The sequence below is a fragment of the Palaemon carinicauda genome, chromosome 18 (assembly GCF_036898095.1).
Source record: "Palaemon carinicauda isolate YSFRI2023 chromosome 18, ASM3689809v2, whole genome shotgun sequence".
Taxonomy (NCBI): Eukaryota; Metazoa; Arthropoda; class Malacostraca; order Decapoda; family Palaemonidae; genus Palaemon; species Palaemon carinicauda.
The window spans coordinates 84,745,822-84,764,637 of record NC_090742.1 but is presented as its reverse complement, the minus strand read 5'-3'; the positions used below and the strand labels follow the sequence as shown (position 1 = coordinate 84,764,637).

At 33.4% G+C, this 18,816-nt stretch overlaps 1 protein-coding gene across 10 annotated transcripts in view; it reads left to right on the top strand.

The window, feature by feature from the left end:
• The window catches only part of LOC137657922 (guanine nucleotide exchange factor DBS-like), a 664,479-nt gene that overhangs the window by 384,618 nt on the left and 261,045 nt on the right, over nt 1-18,816 (top strand). The window contains exon 2 of one of the 10 annotated variants that reach the window (XM_068392598.1): nt 12,667-12,933. The exons of the other annotated variants lie outside the window; for them this stretch is intronic. Within the exon in view, the coding sequence (XP_068248699.1) occupies nt 12,864-12,933 (70 nt within the window). The 5' untranslated portion in view covers nt 12,667-12,863. The remainder of the gene's footprint in view (nt 1-12,666; nt 12,934-18,816) is intronic. 10 annotated transcript variants of the gene reach the window in all.

Genomic DNA, 18,816 nt, shown 5'->3' with positions numbered 1-18,816 from the left:
TATTGCTGGAGCCTTAGTCCTAATTTTGTTCTAATTCTTAAAGGTGAGATCGCTGTGTTTTTGCCCTAACACGTGTTTGAATTCTTTGATAACCTATTTTTATAATTACATTCTGACACTTTTATTTATTTCCAGCATATCAATATTATTGAAAACGATATCTGGGCGTGGAAACTTTTGTTTTCATATCGAGGATGTCTATCAATTTCTCTTTGCTATGCGTAGGCCTGATCATTAATAGTATTTCTTCTCTGACATCCATTATTCGTCGTTATTGAATATTTTTAATCATTGGTCATTATACAATAGTTGTGTTGTTCTGAAACATTCGTATTACGTAAAGGTTTGCGATTTAAGCTGAATTTATATTAATGCTTATCTTCAGTTATTGTTTTTAAGGTTACAGCTAATTCAGAGATTTATTAATGTTTATCTTATTGTTATAGATAGTTTTACCATAAGGTTTTCGGTTGCAGAGTTGTCTAGGCATTTCAGAAGCGCCACAGTTACGTTTTGGTCGTTATTATTTCCATGAAGCTTTCTAGGCTACATAATATTTGGGCGTTTGAGAAGCATGATAATTGCGCAGTACAATGTAACAGTTTGCGTGATGACAGAACGTTTCCATGAAGTTGATATTTCTGTTTCTGCATAAGTCACATCCTGCGTGTGAGTAATGAGTCCTTTCTCTGTTATCTGACATTTGCTTGTATCCTACTTTATTTCCCTTCAAGGATTTCCCGGGACTAGTGGGAGAGAGAAAGTGTGTAGTTTGCGAACGGAAGTTCCAGTGAGTGTGTACGTCCATTGTTTGCCGATATTGTTTTATTGTTATGTATCTTGTGCTGTTTCTTGCCTATGTAAACTCTGCGTTTCATTTGTATGTAAAGTATAGCATTAATTTCGTTGGTAAGAGGTTCATTTTGAAATACTCTCTCTCTCTCTCTCTCTCTCTCTCTCTCTCTCTCTCTCTCTCTCTCTCTCTCTCTCTCTCTCTCTCAAAAATACTGGAATTATTCTATCATCTCATGGCCTCCAGTTTTTAATTGATAAAGATTGTTTTTATTACCATAAAATTGCTCTATCCATGAGTTTTACTCGTTATTTTTTTTATCAACAATCCCAATCTGCCTGGAATAAAATTTAATATACCAGCTGAGGATTATTATTATTTTGGTAGGAAAAAAGAAAAGAGGAAATTCACAGCACCTCTGGCTTAAGGAAGGAAATCCGTGGAATTTTTTCTTTTGGAATATCAACCTTTAAAAATGTGATTTGTATTCTCACGTTGCAAAGACGATCCGACCAGCGGGCTTTGAAAGGGTTTTGAGTCTTCTTTTATCGCCGGCATTTTCATTTAGCCTTGCTTTGATCTTTTAATGAGGAGGCAGTTTATAGTTTATAGTGAATAAGAATTTATCGGCTTTTCGGCTAATTCCTTCTTCTGGGTCATTATAATTTGTAAGATGTAATAATATATCTCCTTGCCTGTTATTGTTTTTTCTTTAAGGGTAACATATTTATTCCCGCAATTACATCAAATCGAAGGGGGAAATATCGGTTCTATCATTATCTATATTCCTTTATCATTATCTAATTTTTCCAAATAGTTTAGATTTCATTCCATGTCCTTCCTATTGTCTTCTATCGTATGCTAATTTCTCCTGTCATCTTAACATAGTTCAAAAAGGCAAGCAAACACAATTTTACAAGTGATCCTATAGAAAAAAAAAAGTTTTCATATTGGTAGATTTTGTGTGCACTTTAGAAATGTGCAGAGTACGAATGAAACGGATGTTCTATAGGATTGATAGGAAGGTTGCCAGCTCTATGATCAACGAGTTTGATGAATATCCTGTTATTCGTCTCGAATGAGAAATCTTCTTATCTGAAGTTTTTCCTGGATCTATTACATTTTTTTTATCTTTTATTATGAAATACACATTTACAATCTTATAGTTTATAACATATATACATCATAGTATATTTACATATTTATTTTATTTCACATATAGTGTATTTACAATAGATATTTTTAATATTTATCTACATATGTTTTTAAATAAAAATTATATCTAGTCGTGAATACTTTTATAACAGAAGTTTAAAATCCTATTTTATTTACATTAAACGTATTTATCATTCCGATTTTAATATATTTAAGTAATTGCTGGTTAGGTTTGTTCTTCATCATTAGGTAAGACCATTCGCCTACTCTCTCCTTGCAATGACCGGGCTCTATTTGGTCCCTTCGCTCTCCCCCTCCAAATAAAAAGATAAAACAAGATACTATGTCTTGTATGACCCTCCGATGTTTACGAAAATATCATCTTTGCCTTTTCGCATTGCTGTGACAACGGACTTTTTTTTTAAATGGTTGATGTTATTTCATTCTAAAGAGTTCATGACTCAAGTGATAAAAAGATGGCAGAGTGCAAAGTAGGGTGAGTGACTAGCATGCTGGTGGTAGTCTCCTTGTGAGGTGAGGACCAGTATATAGATTTAACACGTGCCACTGTTGGGAAACGACCGTCTGAAGCCCGTTTTATAGACAGAGAGTGAGTGCGTGCTTTATGTGAAAGCTGGTCTGACCTGAGTTTCTGAGTTATTTTTGTATGTCTGTATGTTATTTTCTTGGTTGTGTTTTTCTAATTTTTCATATCTTGGCAATTTGTTGTATGAAAACTTTTCAAACTGGTGATTTAAAGTTTTTTATTGGAATCATTGTACATTTTGAATAATATTATAATGAAAATACTAATGACAATAGGGATAATAATAATGGCTGTAATAATAAATATGATCAAAATAATATTGATAATGATAATGATGGCAATAATAATATTAATAATTAGATAGATAACTGCTCATAATTATAGAAGGTTCCCTTTTAAAATTATATTTTCATATGAAAATTTTCTCTGATATTGTCGTATTATATATTTATCTTTAAGGTTTTCTTTTATTTTAGACAATTACAAATGTATTTGTCCTGTCATAATGATATATTGTTTATGCATTATTCCCTTTATTAATGTTGGGTCGAAAAAATTTCATTAAAAAAAGAAAAAAAGCATAAAAGGAAGGAATTCTACAAAATTCGTTCATATAGGGGCCAGTTTAACCGACCCAACATATGGTTTTTGTTTTTCATTTGGAGCAATATTGCTCTCAGTGACCCTGATTGCTCTTCTCCGCCCCTATAAGGGTACCGTTAGCTGTGACTTACACCGAAACTTTGTGTAACAGAACTCTTCTCGATTCGACCGAATTTGATTTTTTTTTTCTATTTCAGTAAATGAAAAATTTCTGAAAGTATTTTATCATAATTAATGATATAATGATTATAGTTAATAGGGGGTTATGTTGTTATTGTGGTTAGATATTTTTTATGAGTTTTACAATAATAGAACAATTTTACTGTTTACGAAAGTTAACTTTTTGTATTATTTGAAGCTTTAATGGTGACTGTAGTAATCCTCCTTTTATATGCAGTCCATTCATCTTACTTTTAATATAACCGCACTCAAACTTATGTATCAGCCACGTGGAAAAGGAAATTTAATTTCTGAATGTTTAATTGAAAACTATTAGTTTAATCGCCAAGCTTTTATGAGACCTAATGTTAGGGGTTTTGCGTATTAAAAGACTGATTTCGTATAACGAATGTGTAAATGTGACTGTGGTAGACGGGTGAATGGATAATGTTAATGTGGTGATGTTCTTCCATTAAATAGTTCGTGCAATCAAAGTTGTCAAAGAAACAAAGAACCTTTTTAGAATTTCGTTGGAAAGCAAGGTAAAACAATTTGAAAGGTCTTGATCTGTATATTTCTTGATTCTTTTGTTTACAATGCTATGCTGTACCAAGTTTGTTTATTTTTTTTTTTCAGTAACATAGAACTATTATTCAGAAGAAATAGGTTTTCTTTGTTGGAAGGGAACTTTTAAAAACTTGATTAGTACGACTCTCTCTCTCTCTCTCTCTCTCTCTCTCTCTCTCTCTCTCTCTCTCTCTCTCTCTCTCTCTCTATATATATATATATATATATATATATATATATATATATATATATATATGTGTACAAACTTGCAGCGAACATCTATGTATGTTGAACAGGCTGTCATAAATCTCTTCATAGTTCATACTCATTATGGCAGATCCGTTTTAACGTTGTTACTGATTTTTTACAGGAATGTTTATTTTCATTTTTTAGAATTAGTTTTCCTACTTTTCATAGATTTATGCAAAGTTTACTTCTCACTATTCTGTAGTCTCTTGTCTAACTTGTTTAACTAATGCAACTTTAACTAAATGAACCTTTTTCACTGAGATTAAAATCTATTTCGATTTTGGTTTAGCTATTTGGGCTTCCCGTGTCCATTTTCTGTGCTAAAATCGAAATTGATTGTTCTTCACAATTTTAGGGGCAAAGATTTTGCTCTTAACGAAATTGTTTTTCCTAATCATTTGCATCCCCTCTTATTATGGTTAATAATGGAAACACTTCAACTTTTTTTATAAGAACACTTGTAAAGTTATGATTGCTTGTCTTGTTAAATTAGGATAGCAGACAATAGGAAGAACATGGAATGAGATCTAAACTATTTGGAAGAATTAAATACAGACAAAGGAATATAGATAGTGGTAGAACCTATATTGCCCCCTTGCTTATGATTTAAGATGCTTTCTTTCAGGAAAATCTTCAGGCATATTTTCTCTGTCATTTCTTGTGCCTACTCCAAAAATACCTTCTGCTGATTCTCCGCTCTTCTTTTGACATATTTTGTCATTGAAATTACCCAAAACAATTAATGTAAATTGGGTCTTTTATATGCGTGTATATATATATATATATATATATATATATATATATATATGTTTTTATATATGTAAACTACGGTATTTATGAACACTATGTTACCAACAAAACTAACCAGTTTTTAATATGTTGATAGAATTATATATACATCGCCGCATTTTACGTTTCAATACTACACTTGTCAATAATGAGTATATAGATAATTTCTTAAGCACCAACATCCGTTAAATGAAACCGCTTGTAATTTCAACGGCTAATTTGATCAGGTATGGTCTGGTCGGTGCTTGGCTTGGTTACTTCTCGGAACAGATGAACGTCCTGTTGCAGGCAACTTAATCCTCGGAGTGTTAAGCCTTTCCATTCACCATCTTTTGGGGGGAAACGAGTGTGGATTAGAACTACCTCAGAGTTCTCAGTCACAGTATTATTTAATCTAAGTCGAGTTGTAGCAGCAATGTCTATACTTTCTTCATATAGCCTATCATCATGATATTGTTAACATTTCCATTATTTCTTGTTCTTTTCTTTACGACATATATCCGATGCAGATTTTTAGGATGAACCTTTCTACAAACACCTGTCTGCTTTACCGCTATCTGTGCCTCTTAGGTCAAGTCTCTTGTGTGTCTGTCTTTGGGCGTTGTATTGAAGGGGCAGGATTGTTTAATGCAGCTTCAGGAATTCCTGCGCACCGACCCACAAAAACTTGACCACTCACTGAAGCTTATCTCAGACTCAGCAACATCTCTCTCTCTCTCTCTCTCTCTCTCTCTCTCTCTCTCTCTCTCTCTCTCTCTCATGGATTGGCCAATAATAAATTGATTGTAGATAAAAGGAATTATGATTTGAATTTATATATACATATATACATATATATATATATATATATATATATATATATATATATATATATATATATATATATATATATATCTGCGCATGCACCTATTAACGCAAAGAGCCTTGGTAAGATTTCACCAGTCATCTCTATCTTGAGCTTTTAATCCAATACTTCTCCATTCATCATATCCTACTTCGCGCTTCATAGTCACCAGCCATGTAGGCGTGGGTCTTCCAACTCCTCTAATGCCGTGTGGGGCCCAGTTGAAATTTTGGTGAACTAATCACTCTTGGGGAATGCGAAGAGCATGCCCAAACAATCTCCATCTACCACTCATCGTGATCTCGTCCACATATGGCACTCTAGTAATCTCTTTATAGTTTCATTTCTAATCCTGTCCTGCCATTTAGCCTAACTATCAGTATTCTTCTGAGGGCTTTGTTCTCACGTCTGCTAAATCTATTAGAGATTGTTTCATAGTCCTACCATGACTCATGTCCATATATTAACACCGATCTCACTAAACTGACATATAGCCTGATTTTTCTATGTAATTTCAGGAGATTTTATAACCAAATTTTACTTAACCTAGCCATTGTCTGATTTTCTTTTTTTCAATCTTTCACTTAACTCTAATTATAAAGACCTAAAGGCCCTGTATTGGAGATCATAGCCCCTAAACATTTAAATAATTCTACCACATAAATCCTTTCTATTTTCAATGATATTTCATCTTCCATTGCATACTCCATTCTCATCATCTCTGTCTTCCTTCTATTTACCTTTAGCCCAACCTCGCGTGATATTTCATGCATTCTGGTAAGCAAATATATATATATATATATATGTGTGTGTGTGTGTGTGTGTGCGTGTGTGTGTGTGTGCGTGTTTGTGTGCGTGTTTGTGTGCGTGTGTGCGTGTTTGTGTGCGTGTGTGTGTGTACTGTATATATAAATTACGGTGTTTTAATCATTTGAAAGTTTGTGCAAAGTATTCGAGTAGTTTGTTTTTGCATGGTGTATCTTAATGATTTATTTATTTTTTATATAATCACCGACGAAACAAATTTATCCCTTATATTACGGCTGAATCAAGGGTGATCAATGAGATTCGTTCTAGCAGATTGGTATGTTTATTTGTTCCATATGCTGGCAGGCAGTTTATACTTCTACACACAAACGTCTGTTACTTACATTACCCTTTCCATAGAGCCCCAGCTTATCAACTATGCCGTCTCTCTCTTTATAGGCATTGAGGACCCAACGTTTAGCCGTATTCTGAGTCCTATGCCTCTCTTGCATCGAAGTGTATTAGAATTGGACACATTTGATTGCGCCATCTATCCCATGCTCTTTACAAACCATCAACTTACGAGCACATTTTTGTATATAATGGTTATCACTGTTGCTGTTAGTTTGCTTTTGATCTATAGTGTTTTCGTTGTTATAAGTAACGAGAGGAGATGCGAGTGATTAAAAAAGAATTTTGTTAAGAGAAAAAAGTTTTTTTTATTAGTTTTGCAACATTGGGAGCTATTAATGAAAGGTGAAACACAAGAAGGACAATTCGAACAAGTGAAATAAATATATATATATATATATATATATATATATATATATATATATATATATATATATATATATATGTAGAGAGAGAGAGAGAGAGAGAGAGAGAGAGAGAGAGAGAGAGAGACCTGATAAACTGTAGAGCACTGATGATGAAGATAATGACGATAGTTATTGTTCTTTAATTCAGGATGAAATATCAGGCACATGCTTCCTCTTCGGGCGAAAGATAAATGAGATCTCCTTGCATTGTCTGCCTGCAGTTGCAGGAATCATGAATCTTCAGAATTTCTGAAACGCTTGGTGTCCTTAGTAAACAATTTCTTGACAAGAGCACTCTGTTTCGCGCTTTTCCGCATCATTTCCTTTTAACGTTATTGTATACATGGAGATTTTCTATTTGCTGCAGTAAAAATGTTCATGTAAATTTGAAACGTTTCCCTTGTTTTTAATCGGTTGTAAGCTTTAATATTAACTAAATTTTATATTATTATTGAATTTTTATCTGCGAAAAGTATCCAAAGTGATGGCAATCAAAACGTTCATAATATCTCCCACGCAGCATTTCAGCTTTAGGATGCAGATGAGTAAAAGCCAACTGAAAACGATCATCGCTCAAACATTTAAGGCTGACCGTCACCAACTCACTTGACCAATCATTGGTCATAAAAAGGGAAATACTGTATGCAAAACTCTACGTTCACTAGAATTTTTACGCCTTTACTGTTATCAACAAAGTATTTACAGTTTTGTCTATTTCTGTTACTCTTGTCGAAACAAATTTCATTGGTCGTTTTAAACTCTTAGAGTTTAAATGGATTTTTCTCATATGTTTAGGAAGTGGGTTGTTGGTTTTTAAGTTTGAGTAAGTAAGCAGATCAAATAAAGATTTTCTACCCATCTTCAGCTGTTCCGTTGTTTACATTCTCATTCAACCGCGGCAAGAACTGTTTGTGGAAGAAAGAGAAGGCAGAATATTTGGGGTAAGATGGAGGTCGTTAATGACCAGAATTGATCGACTTGTGTAAGCTTAATAACCAATGAGGAAAGGATGAGGGTAGATGCAACCTCGTATTTGCCCAAGTTGAGACAACTCTCTCTCTCTCTCTCTCTCTCTCTCTCTCTCTCTCTCTCTCTCTCTCTCTCTCTCTCTAACACGAAACTACCAAGGGAAGGATATTGTAATGGATATGTTGTAACTCCCTTGGGTGTGTTTTGGGCGTAGATTAGTTGGTGGTTTATCTAAACTGTTTGTTATAAGTACCGTAATTGTTTGATAAAGTTAGTCAATTTGCTACGGGTGTTTTCTTCTTGTTAATACTCTAATAGCCATTTGATAAAATTAGTGTTTGGATGGTCCATATGCAGTAGTAGTAGTAGTAGGTTAGCCATGGTACCAGCCACCCGTTGAGATACTACCGCTAGAGAGTTGTTGGGACCTTTGACTGGCAAGACAGTACCACTGTGCATTGGATCACTCTCTCTCTGGTTACGGCTCTTTTTTCTTTTGTCTACTTATACCGAATAGTCTAGCCTATTCTTACCACCTTCTCCTCTGTCCTCATACACCTGACAACACTGAGATTACCAAACTGTTCTTCGCTTAAGGGGTCATCTACTGCACTCTAATGGTTCAGACCGTTCAGTGGCGACTTTACTCTTGGTAAGGGTAGACGAGACTCGAGCAGCTATGGTAAGCAGCTATTCTAGGACACTCCAAAATCAAACCCTTGTTTTCTAGTTTTGGGTAGTGCCATAGACTCTGTACCATGGTCTTCCACTGTCTTGCATAAAGTTACACTCGGGCACACTAATCTATGATATTTCCCTTCCTCTTTTTGAGATTTTATAGTTTTTTATAGTTAACGCATGAAAGATTTATTTTAATGTTATTACTTTTAAAATATTTTATTTTGATTATTCATTGCTTATCGTGTAGTATATTTATTTCCTTATTTCCTTTCCTTTCTGTTTTTCTCTGTTGGAGCGCTTGGGTTTATAGCATCCTGCTTTTCCAACTAGGGTTGTAACTCAGCAAGTAATGATAATAGTAATAATTTAAAGAGAAACCCAACTGGTATTACCTTTGATGTCAACATTGACAATAGAAATAGATATCATTTGGCCATCTCCGACTTATGAGATCATCAGGGATCAAGTTCTTTCATCTGTGAGTGAATGATACCAGTCCAGCATCATTACATGGGGTTCAATTATTACTTCCTTAATGTTGCTCTGTTGTTGGTTTTTACTAAGTCTATCCATTCCTGTGTGGTTGTAATATTTATTTGTGAATGACTTTATGTGGTTGCTATCATTCTTATCATTTTTTATTTATAACTGCACTCGTCAATCTACAACTTCATACTACTGTAAATCATTAGTATTATTGATTTTATTGTTAATTAGTTACATCCAATTTTCGGCATGTTACGGCTGAAGTCCTCAAATCGATCTGCCATGAATTAGGGTCTCGCTCTTGTGAGTTGGTGATGGCCATGACTGCAGAGTACGCACGGGCTACGTGACAAGGCAAATTTACCCACCTCTTACATACAGGTCTTTCAGACTGCTCTAGCTTCGTGATTGAGCCGTTTTGTTTGCGTGTGCGTTCGTGCGTTTGCGTATGACTCATTCCTCCTGCTTATTTTATGGATCGATGCTTCCCCCTCTTCCCTTTTAACAGAAAATTTAATGTATTTAGTTTTGGATGCTGTTCAGCCAAGTCAAGAAGGCTGTTATGCTTAATCGCTTGCGTGTTATACATGCAAATAAGGGCATTTGGATGAAATTGACCGTTTTAATTGTAATGTACACATCAGTATATTATGTATGTTTCAACGCTCGGGCTTTTGTAAAAAAATATAAACATTAAATTAACAGTGATTATGTAATTGATCCTTATCTGTCGTCGTTGGCGGGTGTATTTCCCCCCCCCCCCCCTTTATTTTTCCAACCAGGAGTTAAAGTGAATTCACTCTTCATGTTTTTCGGTACCAGTGACCATTATCCCTGCACGATGCTCTTGCACGATTCAGCTTTCCACATCTCATTCCTCACGTTCTTAATCTAGAAGCTCTGACCTACAAGGTATATTAGAATGGGAAGACTCATTGAACACTGTTTATGCTACTTATTTGTGTTCAGATTACTTTGAATAAGGATTTGGTGCCTCAAGGTAGCTTAGTTTAATAACAACAGTGATTTATCCCTTACTTTTTAGTTTCGACAACAATGATCTATTTCTTACTTTTTAGTTTCGTCGAATTTTGGGGGTTCCTGTCTTTCAAGAGGCGGTTCTGTCATCTATCTTGGGTTAGGAAACTTTCAATTTATTTTCTTTCCATTTTCTTTTCGTAAGATCTTGATATAACTTCTGTTTCCTGACGCGTCGAAGAGAGAGCATTTGATCACGAAAATTTTAATGGCCTAAATCTTCAATATCTATGAAGGCCTTTCGCGAGGGGTACTATACATGTATGTGTTCGACTTTAGAGTTGGTGGAACATCTTTGTTTCGTTTGTAAATAAAGGATTTAAGTCCCTTAGAGGATTTTTTGTTAGGGTTGAGTCCCATGAAAACCCCATTTCAAAGAAATGCAAAGTTTGCTTTTCATCATTAAAGATACTTTTACAGTTTATATTTTCAATGTAATCTTAATTCACTTGTATCCCCTTTACAATTAGCCTTTTCATTGGTTTAACCTTTAAACGAAGTAAGCTTCTGTTGGACTTTCAAACTAAACGTGATTATTGTGAAGTCTCAACAGGATCCAATCCCTCAGAATGAGCTTCACGAGTCAGTTTGTGGGCTGATTTATGTCATCTTGTGCGTTTGTGCTTTGAATTATTCATGAGCCAGGAAAAATGAGATTTACTGAATTTACGGGACATTATTTTTCATGTACTGATAGGCCTTTCCATGAATGACAACAGAAATCTAAGCATTTTAAGTGCAATTATGTTCCATTTAGGAAAGTACGTCGGCTTGCGTGCATTGATAGTTTATTTCTTGGTCAATTATTCGCACTTATTTGCATCTTTAGAATAAGATTAATAAGGGCAATATTTATTTTTCGATTAATTTGTCTCACGTACTAAGTTGTTGTATATTAAAAGATTTCAGTCAATTTAAAAAATACACACCTCTTTGCCTTCTGCAGTCGTAAATGCCTTGCATGGGTACTTTTATTTCCGTTAGCAATAATTCTAGCATGAGAACGTATGGAATATTTACTGTGCAAACGCTGATATATATATATATATATATATATATATATATATATATATATATATATATATATATATATATATGCATGGGATGGAGAGTTTTTGGTAAACAAAATGAGACTATGAAAGTAACATGCCACTATCTCTAAAAGAGACAATTATTTATTTAATCAGACGATCCTACCAGAATTAACTTGTGCATCAGAAACTTGGAGCATTACTAAAGCCTTAGAGCATAAGTTGTTACGACTCAAAGAGATGTTGAAAGAATAATAATGGGAATAGCACTATGGGACAAAAAAAGAGTAACATGGATACGAGAACAAACTATAGTAGAGGATATTCTAGCAACATGTAAGAAAAAGTAATGGACAACGGCAGTAAATAGACGGACTAGAAAAATAATACAATGGATCCATAGAGATTGCAAAAGAAGCAGGGGAAGGAAGAGAAGACGATGGATTGATGAACTAAGAAAATATGCGGCTATATAATCTGTCATATAAAGACCATTAAAATTCGTGGGGTATTGTTAAATCAGTAGTAACAAGAGTTTAAATAATAGTGAGCAGTAAGAAGAGGATTAGATATTATGGAAAATGGGACAGGTGTTGTAGAAAATCCGTCACAGCCCCCCCCCCTTTACACACACACACACACACACACCATGTAGACATCACTTGCCCCCACTACAGCCATCACTTACCCCCACTACAGCCATCACTTACCACTTGCAAAGCCAAACGCTGCTCTACCAAACAGCTGTTACTTGAATTAGTACGAAACGTGAAGCGAGCAAAGCCGCTTTAATTGCTTTGTGTTGTGGTACAGAAACTTTTATTTTGGGACTTGTGTTATCAACCGTGAATTCTCGATTACATTGAACAACAGCTTACCCCTTTCTCTCCTTGCTAAAGTGGCTATTTTCGGGGGTTGATTGGTTTGCAAGTTGCTTTATGTTGTTGGGGTAAAGGTTGTTAGGGTTGCATTTCATGTAGGCTATGCTAGGATTTACACTGCTATTTTGGGATTTTTTTTTTTTTCAGAAATGCTATGATTCAGAAACTAGATTTCAATGACTTATTGGCATTTAATGGTCGTTTAATCTAGTATTGTTTTTCACAAGTATTTAGTATTATATGCAAGTTTTGGTATGGATTCCGGAAACTTATTTATATAACTAATTTTGTTTTGTATCCTACGTCCAGAAAATAAAATACATAAACGGTGTGAAGTATCTCCCTTTGTGTTTAATACGTACAGTATATATAGTTGAATTTACCAAGTGATGATAGTGATCCAAGGAAAGCCCAGTAGTGCCATTTACCAGTGAATAGCGCCCACGTGCGCAGTAAGAAAAAGTTTGACCCATTAAGGATTATGGTAGTAATTGTGCTCCGTCCAGATGCCTGGTCTAGTGACTAAATCACCAAAAGATAATCCTCGAGGTAATGAGGACGAGGAAAATATGTCAGGTAAGTTTGTATTTTCCTTTTCCATTAATTTTACGTAATATTATTATAAAAGTAATAGTTTTAATTAAGCTTTGGAAAATTATTTTTAATGTTTCCATTCATAAATTCAGTTATTGTTATTCTGAAAATTGGTTGTGTAGTAATATTTTCCCTCACATGCATTTTACAATGCCGATGATTATTTGTATTTTATAATACAAATAATAAACTGAACTGGTAGAAACAAATCAGATCTTTGAAGAGGTTGACATGTTGTTAGCACCTTGGCAGTATTAACATATAACTTATTTCCTCTTGTACCAGATCGCTAATATTTATTTCAAGTCGTATGTTATTGGGTATCCCAGGACTGTTGTCATGAATACTGGTGGAGACCATGTGGTTTGTTTTTAATGGTCCACCTCGAGCACTTATGTAGCCACCTCACCTGCTTGTAATTGCAGCTCATTGATGCACGTTGCACGTGTCTTGGTGGGTCTTTTTGCTTGTTTTGCTTAACTGATGTACTTCTACTGTATACCTTATCTCCCCACATTTGGACACTTTAATATAAAGTTTTATGAGACTGAATATGCGTTTGGTCACGTAGGGGAGTTATTATATAACTAACATAAAATACTTTTAACAGTCCTTTAATCCGATTTGAGTTGGTGTGAGATCAAGTTCTGGTTTGGCAATGAGGTTACCAAAGTAAGTAAGTAGAGTCGAGGCTGTGGTAGTGAAATTGTTTTTTGTAGTTTGGGCTAATTGTCATTCACGGCCGAAATACGGAACGTTTTAGTATTCAATATTTAAGTAATGAGGTTCTTTACATAGTAAGGATAAATTATAAAAAAAATAATGAAGGGCTAGCGTGTCCTTTACAGTCATTGGAGAACTGACACTTTGCATGTTAGCTGAAGTAAATTAGGCCAGAGATCCATTTTTATACTCTACCGTCAGTTCAGAGCTTAGGGATAAATTATCATCTTTGAGAAAGTGAATGGAAGGCAGTGGATTTAGTTTTTTAAGGTTTCGCTAATTTTAAATATGAGGCAGAAAAGCAAGTTACCTTGTGCAACAAAGGAAAGTATGTTGTACAGTACATTTTTTATGAATACTGTGTTTCACATGTACAGTAGAAGTTGGGCGAAATCATTCGATCTGGTTCATCAGTCATTTTGTCGATCATCTGTTTCATTGTAGTTTTTCTTAGGAAAAGAAAAATACATACGGTATTAACATACAAATTACTCACCTATCTATCTATCTATCCCCCCCCCCCTTCATCCCTCCCTCCCTCCCTCTCTCTCTCTCTCTCTCTCTCTCTCTCTCTCTCTCTCTCTCTCTCTCTCTCTCTCTCTTATATGGATGTATATATACGATTTAGGTGATATAGCATTAATTCGGAAATGGTACGAGAAACTACTGTAATTTACAGTACAGGCAGTACAGGGAACTTTACTCTATCGTAATAGAAACTAAATAATGGGATCGTGACTCTCAAAAGAATCTCAGCTGTCTATATATATATATATATATATATATATATATATATATATATATATATATATATATATATATATATATATATATATATATATATATATATATATATATATATATATATATATATATATATATACACAGTACATATATATATATATATATATTTACTACATACCTACCTTTGTAATTAATCTGTGGGCATCTTCATCTAGACTGGAAAAAGGATTATGCTGAAAGTCTATAATAGATTATGTAATGTATACACTCACGCACACACACATATATGTATATATATATGTATATATATATATGTGTGTGTGTGTATATATATATATATATATATATATATATATATATATATTGTATATATATATGTATATATCTATCTATCTATCTATATATATATATATATATATATATATATATATATATATATATATATATATATATATATGTGTGTGTGTGTGTGTGTGTATGTATGTATATATGTATATATCCTATATGCATGGTTGTGCTTGTCTTAGAAATTGTACACTTGTTTTCTTAGTTATGGCTGCTATGATTAATAAAAATTAGACTCGGCATCATGCAAAGGAGGGGCCAAGCCTAAACCCAAGAGCCAACGTCCTCCCAAGTCATGATTCTGGCGATTCTTTTCTCTTCAAGGTCACCTCCAGGTAGACGTAGCGTGGAAAGTCTTTAACAAAATCATGGTTTGGAATTTTTGTCTTGAATTATAATGCAGGAAAAATAGGAGAGTGTGTTGGATTATGAACGTTTATGTTTTCTTTCTGCTCGTACATAAGAAGTATTGAAATGATAAAATGAAGTTTAAATGATAGTTTTATAACAGCAATGGTACGGTCATGCAATTAAAGTGTTCGTGTGTTGTTTGTAAAGGATTTGGTAGGACGTTGCCATCGTGCTTGATAAACATTCAAATCACCACCCTGAATATCATGTATTGTATACAAATTGTAAATTTGAGATGTGTGCCGTTAAAGACTCAGTTCCAAAGGTGTTCCGTCTTCGCTCGTTAACTTCCAAAGAATTCAAATTACAAAAATCATACTTCATCCGGTCGTCCCTAGCGTGATACGGCAAAGTTTTCAAAGTCTGTCTCTCTCTCTCTTTGCAGTTATGTGGAGATATCAAAAGTAAACCAAAGTTTTTATCGGAGCAAAAGTTGAAATATTTGGTTATGCGTTTGCAAGTGTGAATATTATACCATATGTTTACACATGTAGCTATTGTAAAGTAGAAAATTTAGTCATATGATATATTAAATATGTCTCATTCACAAGCTTTGTTCTTAATGTCCATCTTCTTCCAAGACTAACTTAAAAATATAGACAAAACGGTTATATAATTCTCTTAGTCTCTTGAAGTTTTCCTTTTTTTCTTTCATCTGGCCAGTTTAATTTCCCTAATTAGGGATAAAATTCGTGTTGTTTTTGCCCCCAAACCTCTTTCTTTATTAATGAATTTGAATAGATAAAGGCAATAGTGTTTCTCTCTGGTCGATATTCCAAAAATATTAGTAAATTTCCTTCATATTGTTTTTACAAACAGTTACCAACCCGGATACATGTAGGTGACAAGCAACGTTAAAACTGTTAAGAGACAGTTGGCAAACGGATGTGGATACTTCACGAGGATTATTTCACGAACAGTTCTTAAAACAAAATTAGTAAAGGAATCGGAATTGACTATTGTTAATGCTTTAGCTTGAAAGATTAGTTAAATTCAGTTGTCTACACACACACAAAAGAACCCATCGACAAGGCTTTTTTTTAAAGCTATTGAATTAGGCCTATGCTATTTGTTTTCATTGTTAGAACCGAATCTTGAATTGGAAAGACTCGCCTATTATTTTTGTCATATTTTTGTTTCTGGGCTTTCTAAAAATTGAGAATCTATAGGAATATTTTACGGGAATTTTCAAATGTGTTCATCTCTTCCAAAATGCAGGTTTGAGACCTTATGAATTTGCCTTCAAGACTATATTCTTATTTATTGTGATGATAATTATTACATAAACAATAGCAATTCTTCTTTTTTCTTCCTCTTCTTCTTTTTTGTCTGCATCTTTTCCCACCTTTATGTTGGGTCGATGTTTCTGGCCAGCGTTCTCCGTCTACCTCTGTCCCACACTTCCTTTTTATCGAAGGTCATCCTTGATACAGTCCATCCACCTTCGCTTTGGTCTCCCTCTTTCTATCACTCTCGTCCCAATATACTGTTCACCTCTTCTTATGACATGACCATACCACCTCAGTCTACTTTCTTGGATCTTACCTGATAGTTCTCTAACTCCTGTGGTACTCCTAATTACTTCATTCCGTATCTTATCTCTTCTTGTCACCCCACACATCCATCTCGACATTCTCATCTCTGCCACATCCAATTTCTTCTCTTCTGTCTTCTTTAATGTCCACGTCTCCGCTCCATACATCACTGTCCTGTGTACTTTACCTTTCAACTTAACCCCTATTTTCCTGTCTTAATAAACAATAGCAATAATAATGATAATTAGTTTATAGTAACAAAAGAAAAGAAAAGAAATTTTGATTATGGTCAGTCGACATACCTCACACGTGTTCTTTACAAGACTGGGGTAGTTTACCATTCGGAACAATCTTCTTTTTAGTCTCTCATTTAGAGACGAGAAAGGTCCCTTTGCCTAAATTTTGAAATAAAAGAATAGAGATTTGAAATAACTATCGGCAACATTGTTCTTATCTGATATCCATTCACGGTTCATGCACTTTTGTATCATCAACTTTCATCTCGGTAGTTGACCTTGCTCTAAATTTGGCATCAAGGTATGAATGTTATTTAGTTTTGCGTTTACGTGTGTGATGTAATGGATATATATAACACTGAGATTCATCCTATGTCAGAAATGAAATTATTATTATTATTTTTTTTTTTTTATAAACCAACGCCTATTACGACATTTTTTTTTATGAACAATAATGTATGGAAAATAATGTTTATCTATTGCACATATTGTCATCGTTTTCACTTTGTCTGAAAAATACGTGATATATATATATATATATATATATATATATATATATATATATATATATATATATATATATATATATATATATATATATATTAGGTGTAATTCTCGTCAGTAAATTTACTTTTGAGAAACACATAAGGTCTGTGTCTTCTTCAATTTCTAAAAAAATAGGCTTATTGAGAAAGTCTTTCAAGATTTTCGGTGATCAATCTATTCTGAAGAAGTGTTTTAACTCTTTCATTCTACCTTGTTTTGAGTATTGTTCTCCTGTCTGGTCTTCAGCTGCTGATTCTCATCTTAATTTGTTGGACAGAAACTTACGGTCTATTAAATTTCTTATTCCTGATCTAGATATTAATCTCTGGCACCGTCGTTCAATTAGTTCATTATGCATGTTGCATAAGATTTTTCATAACTCTGACCATCCTTTACATTCAGATCTCCCTGGACAATTCTATCCTGTTCGTAATACTAGGCAGGCAGTTAATTCTAATAGCCAGGCCTTCTCCATCACGCGGCTCAATACTACGCAGTACTCTAGAAGTTTTATTCCAGCTGTGACCAAGTTGTGGAATGATCTTCCTAATCGGGTGGTTGAATCAGTAGAACTTCAAAAGTTCAAAGTTGGAGCAAATGCTTTTTTGTTGACCAGGCGGACATAGTCTTTTTATAGTTTATTTATGACATATTTGTTTTTGATGTTGTTGATAGTTTATTATATGACATGTCTGTTTTGACGTTGTTTCTTATTTTAGAATGATTTATTGTTAATTTGTTCTCTTCATTTATTTATTTCCTTATTTCCTTTCCTCACTGGGCTATTTTTCCCTGTTGGAGCCCCTGGGCTTATAGCATCTTGCTTTTCCAACTAGGGTTGTAGCTTGGATAGTAATAATATATATATATATATATATATATATATATATGCGTGTGTGTGTGTGTTGATCACAGCAGAATAATATACATGAAGCACATAAATGTATATATATATATATATATATATATATATATATATATATATATATATATATTAATATGTATATATATTATATATATGTTTATAATATATACATATATATATATTATATATATATATACTATATATATATATATATTAATGTGCTTCATATATATTATTTTGCTGTGCCATATATATATATATATATATATATATATATATATATATACATATACATACATATATATATATATATATATATATATATATATATATATATATACACATACACATACACACACACTCATATATATATATATACATAAACATATATATATATATATACATACATATATATATATATATATATATATATATATATAAATATGGATGAACAGATTGT